The 17,616-nt window shown below is 40.2% G+C and overlaps 1 protein-coding gene across 5 annotated transcripts in view; it reads left to right on the top strand.

The window, feature by feature from the left end:
• Positions 1-17,616, top strand: part of tab2 (TGF-beta activated kinase 1 (MAP3K7) binding protein 2) — a 61,420-nt gene that overhangs the window by 31,626 nt on the left and 12,178 nt on the right. For 2 of the 5 annotated variants that reach the window (XM_077219650.1, XM_077219648.1), the window contains exons 3-4: positions 15,106-15,267; positions 15,355-16,690. In XM_077219650.1, coding sequence (XP_077075765.1) covers positions 15,106-15,267; positions 15,355-16,690 — 1,498 coding nt within the window. Of the gene's footprint in view, positions 1-15,105; positions 16,691-17,616 lie in introns of all 5 variants that reach the window. The other 3 variants (XM_077219649.1, XM_077219647.1, XM_077219651.1) reach the window with 2 other exon arrangements.

Genomic DNA, 17,616 nt, shown 5'->3' with positions numbered 1-17,616 from the left:
CCTGTGACCAAAGCTACATTTTCAGCATCATTACTCCAGTCTTCAGTGTCGCATGATCCTTCAGAAATCATTCTAATATAATGATTTGCTGCTCAAGAAACTTGATTATTATCTATGCTCTAGATCTAACGCTCAATTTCCGGATTGAGGATTTTAGTTATACTATTTTCGTTACTACTGAAAATTGTGGAAACTGGGATACATTTTATATGTCAGGATTATTTGATGAATAGAAAGTTCAAAAGAACAGCATTTATTTTAAATATAATCTTTTGTAACATTCTAGCCTAAATATCTTTACTGTCACTTTATCAATTTAATTTGTCCTTGATTAATAAAAGTATTAATAAAGTAAAAAGTAATAAAAAAAACTATTGACCCCAAATGTTACCTATATACAATATTTATTTATATATATATTAGAGGTGGGCATAGATTATTTTTTTTTAATCTAAATTAATCTCACTGTAATCTTGGAATTAATCTAGATTAAAATGGCTCATTTAAATTCTGCCGAAGGCATTCAGAATATGTGTGCTACCCAAATAATGACTAAAAGTAAGTTTTTGAGAAAAGTTCGCCTCGCGTAGAGATGTGAATTTCTGCCAAAAATGCCATTCGACAATAGAGGAGAAATAGTCGAATATCGTTCCAAAAAAAAAAAATGCACACTCACAATGACAGAAAGGGAGGTCATTTTCATCTTTAGCGATTTGTCAAACAAATTGTTTATTACTTGAACAAGTAACATGTTTTCGTCATTTTTTTTAACATAGTAGGCTAATTGGAAGAAGAAAAAAAACAATAAGCACGACGTAGCTACACAGTCCGTTTTTGCATTGCCAAATCAGATGCTCGTTATGTGAACCTGCCTCTACCGGCAATAGCCTCCTCCTTTTTAAACAAATTAGTTTCAATCAATGTAAACTATCGTGTGACTATGCCCCTGCGCAATACACACACATTACCGCCGGCTGGCGGGTGTTCATTTCATAAACTGTACACAACGGTATCTTATTTAACCTGTTAACCTTTGCCAGTGTGCCGACACTCTGAAGCGTTTTTTTGTATAAATTAATGTATATGTCCAAAACACGGATAATGTCATACTTTTTAGTAGTGCTATCGTGGCGTAATAATCTGTTTGGTTGTAAAATGTATTACCTGAATGAAATGAAATCGAATGTAACATTATCGTCCTGTGGAATCATTCATTCACAGACAGCTTACGAAGATGTTCAACTTCTTCATCGCTGGCAAAAATATGATGCATTTGCAGATTTGCTTTCACTAGACTAAACTATACTGTAGATCTATGGCCACTTCATCCAACGCTCTTGATGTTCTTAAATCTTCCTGTTACGACTTTGAGTCGAGTGTGATTGAACGCGCTTCAGACGATTCAGTGCGTGAGGAAACTGAACAGCTCATTCAGACTGATTCGCGAACCGATTTAGACAGATCTGCCAACTTGTTTGATGAAGTCTTTGAACAGAATCGACTCAAAAGAGTGATTCATTTGTAAATGGAGCATCGCTCATGCCCATAAAAAGATACAGCGCGCTTGGAATAAACTCATCTAACAACATGTATTGCATTAAAATAAAGTAACGAGAGGAACGTCGCCCAACGTAACATGTAAAAGTAGGGCTGGGTATCATAACAAAATTTTAGATACCGATACCTTGGCTTTGATACCGGTTCCTGATCTATACTTTTTTCGATACCAATTTTATGAAACCAGTTTTAACAATATAACAACACCTAAAAAAAAAAAAAACTTATTTTTTCAGTCAGTTTGTTGACTTTTTTACACATATTTTGAGTATGTAAAAAAGCACCAATGCTAAAGTTTTCTGTTTCCTAATCATTTAACAACATGTATTCTTTACTTCAATTAGCTCATTTTTCTTAATGCATTGTTTAACAATGAAACTGAATGAAAAGCTACTTTGAAACGATATGTATTGTGAAAAATGCTATAACAAATGTGAATTGAATTAAATATAGGCTACTGGGGGCGAGATATGTGCCTCGCGCTCAGCACACATGAAGCTTGCCGCAAAGCACTGGCGAAAGTAGCCTAATGATTATGGATGTGTCGGGAAACGATAGCAAGGAGATATTTTAATTGTTTATTAATGAACACGTGTTTACAGTGAGTTGGCAGCAAAGATGATTATTGCGATGCTGACTCGTCATTCCTGCAGTAGTGAACGTGCGCGCGTGCCTATATGGATTAGGTAATCAAACTATTTATTTCTAATTGTTTCGTTTAAAAATAGATATATTTTGACCGTATATAGGACTATTCCTCATGTATGTGAGGCTAGTATCCTATACGCTGTGTTTCGGTTCATTTGTGACGCGCTCCAGTTCTTGCAGTCGAAGACGGATAAACTTTCTACTCTCAAGTAGCCTATATTCTGTGCGCTTTTCTTATGATTTACCGTGTTGCCTTCTGACATAGGTAGGTACACTTTTGATCATTTCCACATATTTTCTATCTATCTGGGTTGGGACGCTTACACACACACACACACACACACTACAGCCTCACGTGCGACGAGCCACGTCTCTAGGCAGCCGTGTAAACTAGTGTTTTTCCGCCACAGCCAATCATGCTGCATGCTTATTGTTTCACTGACGTTGACGAGATTAACCAGTTAGGTACCGAAACTTGGTACCGAAAAACAAGACATTTTTCGATACTCGGTAGTATCGAGGCAATTCGGTCGGTACCTAAAAAGTACCGAACTCGGTACCCAGCCCTATGTAAAAGTATACACCTTGTGTCCCTGACAGGAAAATACCCTGCTGCGCGATCTGTGACAGTAGGCGAAAATATAACGATATTCGAAAAAGCTATTTTATGATCCCAACCCAACTTTGAGAATAGATTAACGGCGATATTTTTTTTATCGCCCAATAAGAGTCTCACGTTAACGCAGCACGTTAGCGCCGATAACGGCCCACCACTAATATATATATATATATATATATATATATATATATATATATAACATTATTATTTGTTAGAAAGAAATTCTAAGTCAAGTTAAATGAAATGGTGCACTTATGTTTGCGATATGATTTTTATAAAAAAAATGTTTATAAAATGTTTGTGTTCAGAAACATTCTGTGAATTTTGTATAAAATGTGGTTTAAATCTATTTTTTGTATAAAATGCATTGTTCATTGATCTCTTTAAATATATATTTTAACTATAAGGTCATCGTTGTCATTTGGAGCGACCACTCATCATGTGGTGTGACCAATAAAAGCAATCTCTGTATTAAATTTAAAATAAAATATCTTATTTCTGTGGCTGAAATATGAATCACTGATAAAGTATGCTTAAGTGAATGATATTTTTAAAACATTTTTATCAGTTTATGTGATTTACAGGAAAAATAAGTCTGTTAACTAGATTTAAGGCGGCAACTCTAAAATTATAGAACAAAAACAATGTGATCATTATTTACAAAAACTTAAAAGAAATGCAAATACTTTGTTTCTTAACACTTTAACTACTAAGAACTTAAAAAAAATGTTAAGCATATTGAGGAAATTAATTAATTTTAAGATAAATCACGGTCACATCACATGACATTTTTTAAGGCTATGGCCAATTCATCTAGATGAAGAAACACTAAAATTACTTAAATTAAAAATTTTATATGAATTTATTTGTACACAACATCCTAAATGTTTGAACAATTGCAACAGGCATTTTTTGTTGTTGGTATTTTAAAATCGGCCTGTTGAAAATCCTTATATGTCATTGACCCAGCTATTAATGTCGTGAAAAAATACATAGAGGACACCTGACAATGCGCTGACAGACAGGAACAAGAAGGTAACATTTAATAAAGTCTCAACTTTCAAATTTGGTCAGTCAAAGAAAATTAAACCATAAATAGGTCTACTATTTTGTGGCTCTTTAATGTGTCGTGACAGATTGCACTTTTTTTTTCAGTAAACTAGGTGTATGTGTTTTCAAGGCTTCAAGGTTTTATTGAATGCTACCTAAAACTAGAATGTACATTTCCAGAAGAAAATGTGAAGTGGTGCTTGCAGTGGCAAAACTCGCCACTCGGTTGCTAGGGTGTGGTACATGATTGCATACGAGCCAACAAACATGTCTTTACTATGTTCTGGAGCTGAGATATGGCTTATTCATGTTGTTCAGGAGGTTGCTAGGGCGTTGCTAAGGTGTTCTGAGTGGTTGCTAGGGTGTTTTGGGTGGTTGCTAGGGTATTCTGGGTGGTTGCTATGGTGTTCTGGTTGGTTGCTAGGGTATTATGGGGGGTTGCTAGGGCGTTGCTAGGGTGATCTGGGTGGTTGCTAGGTGGTTGCTAGGGTGTTCTGGGTGGTTGCTTTGGTGTTGCTAGGCGGTTGCTAGGGTATTTTGGGTGGTTGCTAGGGTGTTGCTAGCCGGTTGCTAGGGTGTTCTGGGTGGTTGCTAGGCAGTTGCTAGGGTGTTCTGGGTAGTTGCTATGGTGTTGCTAGGCGGTTGCTAGGGTGTTCTGGGTGGTTGCTAGGGTATTATGGGTGGTTGGTAGGGTGTTGCTAGGCGGTTGCTAGGGTATTCTGGGTGGTTGCTAGGGCGTTGCTAGGCAGTTGCTAGGGTGTTCTGGGTGGTTGCTAGGGTGTTGCTAGGGTAATTTGGGTGGTTGCTATGGTGTTACTAGGTGGTTGGTAGTTGTCAAAGATGGTTACTGTTGAGTTTGTAGCATTTTATTGGCATGATTTAACGCTTAGCTAATCAATATTAGCATGTAGCTATTCCTTGCTAGCATGTGTAGCATGTAGCAAGTCCTGTTTGCTAGCATGAGTCAAAAGAGCCAACCCCCATCTCTATACGATGTTCTGATGCAGAGATATCGTTCTTGCAAAGCGGTTGCTAGGGTACTCTGTTTGGTTGCTAGGGAGTGGCTTGGCAGCTGCCAATCATGAAACTCCAAAGGCTTCTTGTCAGTATGAATGATATAAACCAACTCCCATGCCTCTGTGACATTCAGAATGGACGATATTCCTCTTTGGATTTTGGTTGCTAAGGTGCTCGACAGTGGTTGCTAGGGTGTGGCTAGGAAGTGTTGAGGTGATTCATGATTGGCTGTTTGCTGCCCCGAGTCAAACGAGACCACCCTCATGTTTCTATGACAATTCAGTCCAGAGATATCCCTTCGATCTCTTTCAATGGAAGTCTATGGGAGTTGTTGCTAAGGTGCTCTAAATGGTTGCTAGGGCGTGGCTTGATAGCTTTACAATGATCCTGAGAGACTGATTGGTTGTCTGAGTAAAATGAGCCCGCCCCCTTGTCTCTATGACACTGTGATCCAGAGTTATGTTCAATATAAAAGCTGTTTCTATGGTGTAGGACGGCCCATTTCATGGGCCGTCCTACACCATAGTTTGTCAATGGGGAAACTTTGGGCAGCTCCTGCCCCCCAGGGGTGCAACTTTTACCCCATTGTGTGGTATGTTCTTACAGAGCCTGTCAGCCTCTTCAAATGTGGTAAATTACACGTTTCTGCGACGTCCTCGTTCCGACCTACGAGTCGTAGGCAAAGTTTGACGCAATGTTAAGTCTATGGGATTTTTCGGCCGGTTTTTCGCCCCTGGGGCGAACATCGTACCCCCGATCCCTTATGAAAGTCATAGCACACCATTCCCGAACAGGCCGCACGTTTTGACGCCTCATTCGTGGGTCTGTGACAAAAACTGCGGGAGGAGTAGCGCGTCAAAAAGTGGCCAGAAGAAAAATAATAAGAACTAGCATGATTAGCATGTTGCTAGCATGATGCTAGCATGATTAGCCTGTTGCTAGCATTGTTTGTAGCTAGTTGCTAGCATGATTAGCATGTTTCTAGCATCATGCTAGCATGATTAGCATGTTGCTAGCATGATTAGCATGTTGCTAGCATGATGCTAGCATGTTTAGCATGTTGCTAGCATGATGCTAGCATGGTTGCTAAAGTATTACTAGGTGGTTGCTAGGTGGTTGCTAGGGTGTTCTGGGTGGTTGCTATGGTGTCGCTAGGCGGTTGCTAGGGTATTCAGGGTGGTTGCTAGAGTGTTGCTAGGCAGTTGCTAGGGCGTTCTGGGTAGTTGCTATGATGTTGCTAGGCGGTTGCTAGGGTATTCTGGGTGGTTGCTATGGTGTTGCTAGGGTATTGTGGGTGGTTGCTAGGCTGTTGCTAGGATGTTCTGGGTGGTTGCTAGGGTGTTGCTAGGCAGTTGCTAGGGTGTTCTGGGTGGTTGCTAGGGTGTTGCTAGGCAGTTGCTAGGGTGTTCTGGGTGGTTGCTAGGGTGTTGCTAGGGTTATCTGGGTGGTTGCTATGGTGTTACTAGGTGGTTGGTAGTTGTCACAGATGGTTACTATTGGAGTTCTTTACATTTACTTGGCATGATTGAGCACTTTTCTTATCACTAATAGCATGTAGCTATTTGCTGCTAGCATGTGTAGCATGTAGCAAGTCCTGTTTGCTAGCATGAGTCAAAAGAGCCAACCCCCATCTCTATATGATGTTCTGATGCAGAGATACTGGTCTTGCAAAACGGTTGCTAGGGTACTCTGTTTGGTTGCTAGGGAGTGGCTTGGCAGCTGCCAATCATGAAGCTCAAGTCAATGTGAATGTATAAACCAACCCCCATCTCTATACGATGTTTTGATGCAGAGATATTGGTCTTGCAAAATGGTTGCTAGGGTACTCTGTTTGGTTGCTAGGGAGTGGCTTGGCAGCTGCCAATCATGAAACTCCAAAGGCTGCTTGTCAGTATAAATGATATAAACCAACTCCCATGCCTCTGTGACATTCAGAATGGAAGATATCCCTGTTTGGATTTTGGTTGCTAAGGTGCTCGACAATGGTTGCTAGGGCGTGGCCAGTAAGTGTTGAGGTGATTCAGGATTGGCTGTTTGCTGCCCCGAGTCAAACGAGCCCACCCTCATGTTTCTATGACTCTTATATTCTGAGATATCCCTTTGATCTGTTTCAATGGAAGTCTATGGAACTTGTTGCTAAGGAGCTCTAAATGGTTGCTAGGGCGTGGCTAGATAGCTTCACAATGATCCTGAGAGACTGATTGGCCGTCTGAGTAAAATGAGCCCGCCCCTTTGTCTCTACGACACTGTGATCCAGAATTATGTTCAATATAAAAGCGGTTTCTATGGTGTAGGACGGCCCATTTCATGGGCTAGCATGAATACCCTAGCAACCGCCTAGCAACACCCTAGCAACCACCCAGAATACTGAGTGACATAATATTTTGGGTGGTTGCTAGGGTGTTGCTAGCCGGTTGCTAGGGTGTTCTGGGTGGTTGCTAGGGTGTTGCTAGGCAGTTGGTAGGGTGTTCTGGGTAGTTGCTATGGTGTTGCTAGGCGGTTGCTAGGGTGTTCTGGGTGGTTGTTAGGGTGTTGCTAGGCGGTTGCTAGGGTGTTCTGGGTGGTTGCTATGGTGTTGCTATGCGGTTGCTAGGGTATTCTGGGTGGTTGCTAAGGTGTTTCGGGTAGTTGCTAGGCGGTTGCTAGGGTGTTCCGGGTGGTTGCTATGGTGTTGCTAGGTGGTTGCTAGGGTGTTTTGGGTGGTTGCTAGGGTGTTGCTAGGCGGTTGCTAGGGTGTTCTGGGTGGTTGCTAGGGTGTTGCTAGGCGGTTGCTAGGGTGTTCTGAGTGGTATGGTATTCTGGATGGTTGCTATGGTGTTACTAGGTGGTTGGTAGTGTTCACATTTGGTTACTATAGAGTTTTTATAATGTTCATGGCATGATTTAGCACTTAGCTAATCAATATTAGCATGTAGCTATTCACTGCTAGCATGTCTAACATGTAGCAAGTCCTGTTTGCTAGCATGAGTCAAAAGAGCCAACCCCCATCTCTATACGATGTTCTGATGCAGAGATATTGGTCTTGCAAAACGGTTGCTAGGGTACTCTGTTTGGTTGCTAGGGAGTGGCTTGGCAGCTGCCAATCATGAAGCTCCAAAGTCAATGTGAATGTATAAACCAACCCCCATCTCTATACGATGTTTTGATGCAGAGATATAGGTCTTGCAAAATGGTTGCTAGGGTACTCTGTTTGGTTGCTAGGGAGTGGCTTGGCAGCTGCCAATCATGAAACTCCAAAGGCTGCTTGTCAGTATAAATGATATAAACCAACTCCCATGCCTCTGTGACATTCAGAATGGAAGATATCCCTGTTTGGATTTTGGTTGCTAAGGTGCTTGACAATGGTTGCTAGGGCGTGGCCAGTAAGTGTTGAGGTGATTCAGGATTGGCTGTTTGCTGCCCCGAGTCAAACGAGCCCACCCTCATGTTTCTGTGACTCTTATATTCTGAGATATCCCTTTGATCTGTTTCAATGGAAGTCTATGGAACTTGTTGCTAAGGAGCTCTAAATGGTTGCTAGGGCGTGGCTAGATAGCTTCACAATGATCCTGAGAGACTGATTGGCCGTCTGAGTAAAATAAGCCCGCCCCTTTGTCTCTACGACACTGTGATCCAGAGTTATGTTCAATATAAAAGCGGTTTCTATGGTGTAGGACGGCCCATTTCATGGGCCGTCCTACACCATAGTAAGTCAATGGGGCAACTTTGGGCAGCTCCTGCCCCCCAGGGGTGCAACTTTTACCCCATTGTGTGGTATATTCTTACAGAGCCTGTCAGCCTCTTCAAATGTGGTAAATTACACGTTTCTGCGACATCCTCGTTCCGAGCTACGACTCGTCAAAGTTTGACGCAATGTTAAGTCTATGGGATTTTTCGGCCGGTTTTTCGCCCCTGGGGCGAACATCGTACCCCCGATCGCTTATAAAAGTCATAGCACACCATTCCCGAACAGGCCGCACGTTTTGACACCTCATTCATGGGTCTGTGACAAAAACTGCGGGAGGAGTAGCGCGTCAAAAAGTGGCCAGAAGAATAATAAGTATGCACAATAACACTAGTGTTGCTTTGCCATAGGCAAGCACCACTAATAAGTATGCACAATAACACTAGTGTTGCTTTGCCATAGGCAAGCACCACTAACTAGAAACAGAGCATTTCCTGCGGAACATGCGTGTGAATGCTTAAAATGCTTAACTGAAATGCAAAGAAAGAAAGAAAGAAAGAAAGAAAGAAAGAAAGAAAGAAAGAAAGAAAGAAAAAGAAAGAAGGATTAGTTAGAAAGAAAGAAAGATGGATTAGTTAGAAAGAAAGAAAGATTAGGTAGAAAGAAAGAAATAAGGATTAGGTAGAAAGAAAGAAAGAAAGAAAGATAGATTAGATACAAAGAGAAAGAAAAAGGGAGGGAGAACAGGAGAAGCAGAAGGATAAATGCAACAAAAACCTGTAAAGTTCCTTCAGAAAAGAGCTCAGTGACTGTGCACCAATCAGAACACAGGACCAATTATGTGTGTCTCCCTTTGATCTGTGCCCCTTTGATCTGTGCTTATCAACATCACCTGTGCAATCAGCTTTCCTATTTAGACAGAGGGCAAAATCGCTGATACTTGGCCTCGAACAAACCTCCCTAGAGACAAAACTATAGGTTGTATCTGCGAAATGACCTGACCGTGAGCGAGACAAGGCCTTTGTGAACGATGTGATGTATTTTTTGTGTGGATAGAGTTGAAAAAAGAGACCACTTTGGCAAGTTGAAAAACTAGTGATCAGAGCATTACGGACCAAAGTTTGACCTGAATTTATAATTGCTGCCAATGGAGGATTGTCTGTCACTCTTGTCCTTTGGAAGGACACAGAGGAAAAACTGTAAGTCCGAGGGATTTACTAAACACACGTGAGGAAGCACAACAAAAATACCTACGTTTCAAGTATAATTACATGCCCGAAGAGTTAAAATTGTTGCCAGGCCAGCGATTTAAAAATTATTTTTTACGATTAGTTTTCAAGCTGGCTCACTCTAGCAGATGACATCACGTGCTCTAGCTCTGAACAGTCTCTCTCATCCGCTTCCATTAAAATCTGAGAAACGGCTTGAAAAACTTCATGAGACTAAAGTAGAGATTGTGAAAAAAGTATAAAAGATTTCAAAAAGTTGAATACAACGTTAATAGCTTAAAGATTTCTCTACATTTTAAAGTTGAAATGACAAAAATAGCTGAAAGTATGCAGAAGTAGTGGGCTTTGAAAGCAGAAGGAGCATAAAGCAGGATTTGAAGAATTCTCCATTGACTTACATGTTAAAAAAAATGCACAAAAAGATTAATAATTTAAAAAGTATAAAAGTTATAAAAAAGAAAAATAATAGCACACATGTCCTTGAAAAGCTGAACATTTTGATACTTGAATGGTTTTTGTAGCACAAAGTAGAGAGGAGTTGAAAGCGACCACGGAAGAATACGGAATAATAATAATAAAGATTTGGATTTCAATAGTGTGAATGCTTGAAAGCATTCACACTAATAATAAGTATACACAATAACAATAGTGATGCCTTGCCTTTGGCAAGCACCACTAATAAGTATGGAGAAGAACAATAGCACCACTAATTACTTTATTTTGTGTATTTGTATATTGTTTGTTGCTGTTTTTAAACGACTCGCTACCGTACCTGTTAGCACAAGGACTATGAATCGGCATCAAACGCACAATAACTGGAATTTAAAACTGTGAAGAAACAAATGATCAATAAACTGTTGGACAGATATACACTAGGATTTGTGCGCTCGACATTTCTTCGCTTTGTGCCGTGAACTTTTAAATGCGCACTTGTGCAGTGCAGCGCTGCACACTGTGACTCCATGTTGCTTTGAGCACATCATTCTGCACCCGTGATGCGCATATGCGCTTTTTGCGCTCTGTTTTGAAGTTCATGGTTTTGCGCACTGAAAGATTATTAAAAGCCTATATATTTTTTATACCTATCCTGCACAATACATTTAAAATAAGTATAATTTAATTGTATATTATTTCTGTGTAGTGTAGTGAAGTAGACTATATAAATATACACTTCTGAATTCTTGACATTCATATATAAATATAAAATTGTGAAATGTATGATTGCATGATTGAATTTTATAAGAGTACTAATAGTAATTTGTTTTTATTAACATGTTTAGTTTTTATAAAATTACTGTGCAGATTTTTTCAAGAATTACTTTTTGCTGCTGATTTATACACTCATTAAGTTTCATAAAAATACATAATACATTTATGTAATATTTAAAGGTGTTAACTGTAATCTTACACTGCAAAAATATAACTGACAAAGGATTAAATTCATCACAATTATGGATATTTGCAGCGGGGCGAGGGCTTTGACAACCTCTCTCTTTTTTGACCATACATGTGTTTGCATCCCTGTAGATGGATTAAATATAAACTGTTCTTTCCTGTAGGCCAGGCCTATTGATGCTTCCTCTACAGACTGCTTTACCTAAGCTCTCACGTGTCATGTGACCAGAGTGTGTAATCGCAGTAAGGCTGCACAATATATCGAAATTATCGAAATATCGCAAATGTATATATTGCGATATGCATATCGCACCGGCTTGCAATAACTTGGGTCATGAACAAAAGACAAATACAAAATCACACTGCTCTTAGCTGAATAACTTTTGTAGCTTTAATGAATCAGTACACTGTATATTTAAATCATACAGTGAAAACTAGCAACATATTATTTTTACATTTGATTATTTAGTTTCTGTTGTTAAATAAACCTAATGTATGAAACCCTAAATCCAGTGGTTTACACTGATGTTAAAATAACACTTCTTATGCTACAATAAAACACTGCTGTTCACTGTCAGAAGCTGTAGAGATGTTTTCTTGCCACAAAAAGAATGTGAAACACGTATGTAGGTTATATAATTTTTAATATATTTTAAAGATAATTTAAATTTATTTTACACACTTTGAGCATTATCGTATTGCATATCGAATATCTCATTATTTTATGAGTTATCGCATATTGCAATTTTCTTCAATATCGTGCAGCCCTAAATCGCAGCCCTTTGCGGTAAAAAAAAAATATTTCTTTATCATATCACGATATTATCGCAAATGCAATTAATCATTCAGCCCTAATGTGGATTACAGCGAACGAATCAAATGGATGTCTTTTTTAAATTTGTGTTGTGTTTTTGGTCTGACAAAACACAAAAAAAGTATCACATGATAAATAATGTTTAAACAATTACAGAAATGTTATTCATTTTTAGACGTTTTCGTTTTAAAGTGTAGTCTTGTTTAACGTAATCCTTCTAAACGAGTTTGCAGCAGAAGTCACGAACAGAGCGAAATGTTTTAGTGCTGTAAATATTGTATGTTTCAGTTAGGGATGGCCCGATACCGATACTGGCATCGGGGATTGGGTCGATACTGTCCTCATATACTCGTACTCGTACTCATAAAAATTCGCCGATACCACGCCCCGATACCACGAAAATTTTGCAAAACGAAACTGGCCGCCGCGAGTGCTTTGTCGAGGTGAACTGAGGCATAGGGACGTGTACTCCCAACGCAAAAGAGTGCGGCGCGGCACTAGATCTGATGGCCGAGCGCGAGCGCGGGCGCGGGCGGTAATGCACTCACTCTGTGTGTGCGGGTTCCGGGAGAATAAAACGATTCGCGGGACTCCCGCAAACTAGAAATATCTATGAATACAACATATTAAAACTAATAGATTTTCATTCATCTGTTGCAGAAAAGCAAGAAGAACAACTAAAACAAAATAGAAACGATTTACAGGCCAGAGTTTCTATTCATAACATGTTTGCAGCGTTGAGCGATGTAGCCAATCACAGACGTGTGTTGATTTCTTGAACGCAATGGCTAATCAGAAGCATTTAAGATAGACTCCCCTCACTGCTCAAAACTTTTTTGTTCAGTGCTGAATTCTGTATGCTGGCAAATCCTCTAATTATAACAAACAAAGTGTGGATATTATGAAAGATTCATTGTGCAGTCAGCTTCATTGATAATAACAGATGTGTGAGATCGCGATGAACTGTCAGCTTTTTAGGAATTAGACTATTAAGGGAGCGCACTTTGGGCGCATTCAGTCATGTCTGACCATGCACGCAGTAACTGCTTGCTTTTATGTTAAATTAACAGTGGTTTGTGTGTTAATACATTTATTATTTTACTCATTATTATTTATTTTTAGACTTGTTAAAACAAGCAGAGAAGAAAATAAAAACAGTCTTCTAACCTGTGTTCTAAAATAGTCTTCTGTCTTCTTTTCTGGGAGCCTATAGTTACTTTTGCGGTAGAAATATCGGTATCGGTACTCGATATCGGCAAGTACACAAATGTGAATACTCGTACTCATATCGGTTTGAAAAAAAATGGTATCGGGCCATCCCTAGTTTCAGTGTATGAACACGTACATTTACTGTAGTAAATGTTGTAGAAACACACTTTACCTAAAAATACACATTCTCGTCAGATCACGCTGCAGAATAACCGCTAAATAGTGTAAATAAGAACCTATCTTTAGAACAGGGTGTCAAATTGTCTTTATTAGTCCTTTATTAGTGGCACTTTTGCCATAATTATTGGCTTATTTTTGTCAATAAACCTAAATATCCCTCAATAAGTGCCATAATTAATGTGGATATAACTTTCACTTTAGAACAGGGTGTCAAATTGTCTTTATTAGTCCTGTATTAGTGGCCGTTTAGCCATAATTATTGGCTTATTCTGGTCAATAAACCTAAATATCACTCAATAAGTTCAATAATTAATGTGGATATAACTTTTACTTTAGAACCGGGGGTCAAATTGTCTATTAGCCTACTTTTTTTTTTTTTTTTTTTTTTTTTAGCAATTTATTACTGTTAACCAGCACTAATTAAACATAGTTATATTTCAGTGATTCACCATAGATCAATCAAGTTAACTAAACAATATGAAGCTAGTAACTAAGTACATTACTACACAAAAATAATATATGTTATAAGTTGTAAATAATGGCTAAAAGGTGTTTACATTCAGTTAATCATTAATTACTAGCTTATTTTTGCTTATTTATTGCATGAATGTAGATCCTCTAATAAATTGTAAATAATGGCTGTAACGAGGTTACATGTTACGGGAAGGAGGAGACGGGAACTGGCGAATATTTAAACAATTTAATAACAAAATAAAACAAATACAAAATGAAAGTATAAGACAGCAGCCCCTCATGGATGACTGCTGTCACATATAACAAAACAAATACAACACAAGTCCAGGCCTGGCCTCTCTTAATCTCCACTGCCGTCACTCCTCCTTTTATGCTTCCGCTCCTCCATGAGAGATACAAGACCGATGCGTCGTGCAGGAGTCACTCATCAGTAATCACGCTACCGGCCTCGCGCCATTCTCCCACGGCCCTCGGCCTCTTCCTGCTCACCACAATGGCTAATATGTCCTATCTATATTTTAAGTTAATCATTAATTACAAGTATGTTCGTGCTTAAAGCAGCACTATGCAGTTTGTTTAGCTTAACTGAACAGCTTCTGAGTTATTGGAATGGTTATATGACTCTTTTCGGGTTGAATGGTGGTCGTCTCGAAGAAAAAAACGAAGAAAACGCGGTCGGAAGAGTCTAGAAAAAGGTAACGAGAATCGGACAAGAGTCCCACTCAGTCAGGCTTTCATTGTTAAAGTTGATTCATGCGATTTATCATGAGTTGTCAATATCTCACATAATTATCAGGACATAAATAAGCCTACACGTTGTAAATAGTGTAAATGAGCGCAATTTGCAAACTATTATGATCAATTGCAATAATCATGTCTAACAACATCATAATGGACATTGTTACGAAATAATGCGACGTACATGATGCTCTACAGCATCTCAACAGAGGCATCATTTATGTCATTTGGAATGCAGTATATATTCAAAACTCACTGACTGATGTTATTCAGTTGATTTGTGGAGTATGATGAACAATGAGTAATGATGTTTGAAATGTAATTCTTGGAATTATTATCCTCATGAATTATAATATTTATTAAATTAAATAATGAACAGCAACAAAATGCCACTGGGGTCTGTCGCTACCAAATCTAAGGGGCATCTTACCCCAAGGGTATATCTTTAAATTTAGCTTCTTCCCCAGACATATCTGAAGCTGACAGATTTGTCTCGCTCTTCTTTCCTCAGAATAAAAACGATTTGGCTGCATGTTGCGAATACCTGGCCAAGGTGAGTCCTGGTTTTTTGTATAGTGAAGGCAGCCAGAGTTTGACAGATCTTCGCAATCACATGACCCAACTCAACCTCGGCGTCTCTCAGAATACCCATGGTGCAGTGCAGCGAGATGTAGTAAGGATGAATGGAAGTAGGACTCTCAACCCCAGTGTGAGCGATGGGCCATTAAACGTGCTGTCTCCCCTCTCTGATTTCTACCAGCCTGAAACGCCATCTGTGTCTTCACACACGCCCACGAGCCTCAGCGCATTCGCTCCCATGGAGTCCACTCGTAAGCCGCAGCCTCCTCAGCACCTTGGCCTATACCAGGTTGGGGGCAAAGGTCATGGACCACCGCCAACCCCACGCTTCAACCCAATCACAGTGACACTCGCACCCAACACCGGCCGAAATACACCTACCTCCCTGCACATACATGGAGGGCCTCAGTCGGGTCTGAATAGTCCAAACTCCATCTACATTCGCCCATACGTGACCCAACCAGGCTCGACGCGACAGGTACAAGGACGAGCGCAGTACAGTCCCACCTCCCAGCCTACCCAGCAGATCTATCAAATTACTCATCCTGCAGCTTCCCAAAGTTCGTGGAGCGGCAGCCAGCATCAAACCTCACACGTATACATGCCTATCAGTTCACCCACCAACACCCAAGCCCCCTCTATCCCCTCGGCCGTGGCATCACAGGCCTCGTCTTCGTCACCCTCACCTTCCTCGTGCTCATCTGCTGCCTCCTTTAGCCAGTATAACATCCAGAACATCTCAACTGGGCCTCGGAAGAATCAGATTGAGATAAAGTTGGAGTCTCCACAGAGGGGGGCTGGTGGTTCGAGCACGGCCACCGCTACGCTCCTGCGCTCGGGCTCTTCCCCACGGGCCACCTGTAGCTCCACATCTTCGTCCTGTCCCTCGTCGTCTTCTTTGGCTGCCAGCACGGGTCCCTCCGCCCCCATCTCAATTGGAGGAGCTGGGCTCAGTCGCAGCCAGCCCACGGTGTATATCTCTGCATCCCCACCCACTGCTGCTACTACCCCATCGGACGAATGCGCCATTGTTCCCAACACCCCTCGCTCCCAGCCCAAGTTCTATATTTCTGCTAACACATCAGCTGACGATGGAGGGGGAAGAAACCCGCCTACAGTCTATATCTCGGCCAATCCAACGCTTCAGGGTTCTGCTGGTCTGCGGGCTTTAGGAAGCCAGGTGAGCATGGGACCTGCATATATACACCACCACCCACCCAAATCTCGTCCCTCTATGGCAGCTGGAGGCACTGCCACGTCTCCTCGTGTGGTGGTAACACAGCCCAACACCAAATACACCTTTAAAATCACTGTCTCCCCCAATAAACCACCAGCTGTGTCTCCTGGAGTGGTGTCGCCAACGTTTGAGCCAACTAACCTGCTCAGTTTACCTGGCGATCACCATTACGCAGAGCCGGATCCCCTGTACCAGTCTGACCCACTTTCACCTCACCGGGACAAAAGCTCAGAGCCTCGCAGACTCAGCATGGGTGCAGACGACGCTGCATACACACAAGGTGCGTTCATCTCTTGTATTGTTTCTGGTAATGAACTGTGTGACGCACATAATCGTTCTTTTAAATGATTTGCGAATAGTGGCTCATGCTTTATTTTGAGTCCACTTTAGACTTTCTACTAACTAAAAGTAACTTTGCAACTACATGTCAACTAACTTTCATTAGAGTATTAGGTAGTAGTAGACTGCCTAAGTAGTAGTTACCTAGTAGTTAGGTTAGGGTGGGTAAAATAAGTTGACATATAGTTGCAAAGTTACTGATGTCTGTTGGGGGTCATCAAAATAAAGTGTTAGTAGATATTAAGCAGACAATCTACTCTAATGAATGCTAGTTGACAGTGGCAAAGTTATAATGTCTGAAATGGTCTATCGGAATAAAGTGTTACTAATTTGTGTTTTATGATGCCTTGAATTTTAATTTTATGATGCCTTGAATTTTAATTTTATATATTATTTCAGAACATTGTTACATTTTAAGTTGTATTTTAAAGATTTCAACAAGATTTGCCTCACTGCTAATCTAGGTTTCAGATATTTTTCTTTTATTTGCTCCTTTTGTTCTTTATTTTTCCCTTTATTTCTTTAAGTATAGACTCTTTTAAGCTAAGTACCTGATATAGACTTGCTCATAGTGTTAATTCTGTACTAAAGTGTGCAACACCAAATAATTAATATTCTACTTTTACCTCTTGCTCAGTTAATATTGAGAAAAATGTCAGAGCTGTTCAAAAGCACTTGTGTCTTATATAAAAATCCTTCTTACCCTAATGCAATACATGCTTTGTTTTGTTTTTTTGTAAAACATTTTTCCACTTGACGCAAATTTGGGATACTTGGAGATTTTTGCCAAAATGAGAACACAGACAAGCTCACAACAATCTTCAATCAAAGCTCTTCACTCGTTAACTTGCATTGGTTAATAGAATA

The sequence above is a fragment of the Siphateles boraxobius genome, unplaced genomic scaffold (genome assembly GCF_051911475.1).
Source record: "Siphateles boraxobius isolate OS27281-9 unplaced genomic scaffold, OSU_SipBor_1 8, whole genome shotgun sequence".
NCBI classification, from domain to species: domain Eukaryota; kingdom Metazoa; phylum Chordata; class Actinopteri; order Cypriniformes; family Leuciscidae; genus Siphateles; species Siphateles boraxobius.
The sequence above is the reverse complement of the archived record's forward strand: the minus strand, read 5'-3'. Positions and strand labels throughout refer to the sequence as shown.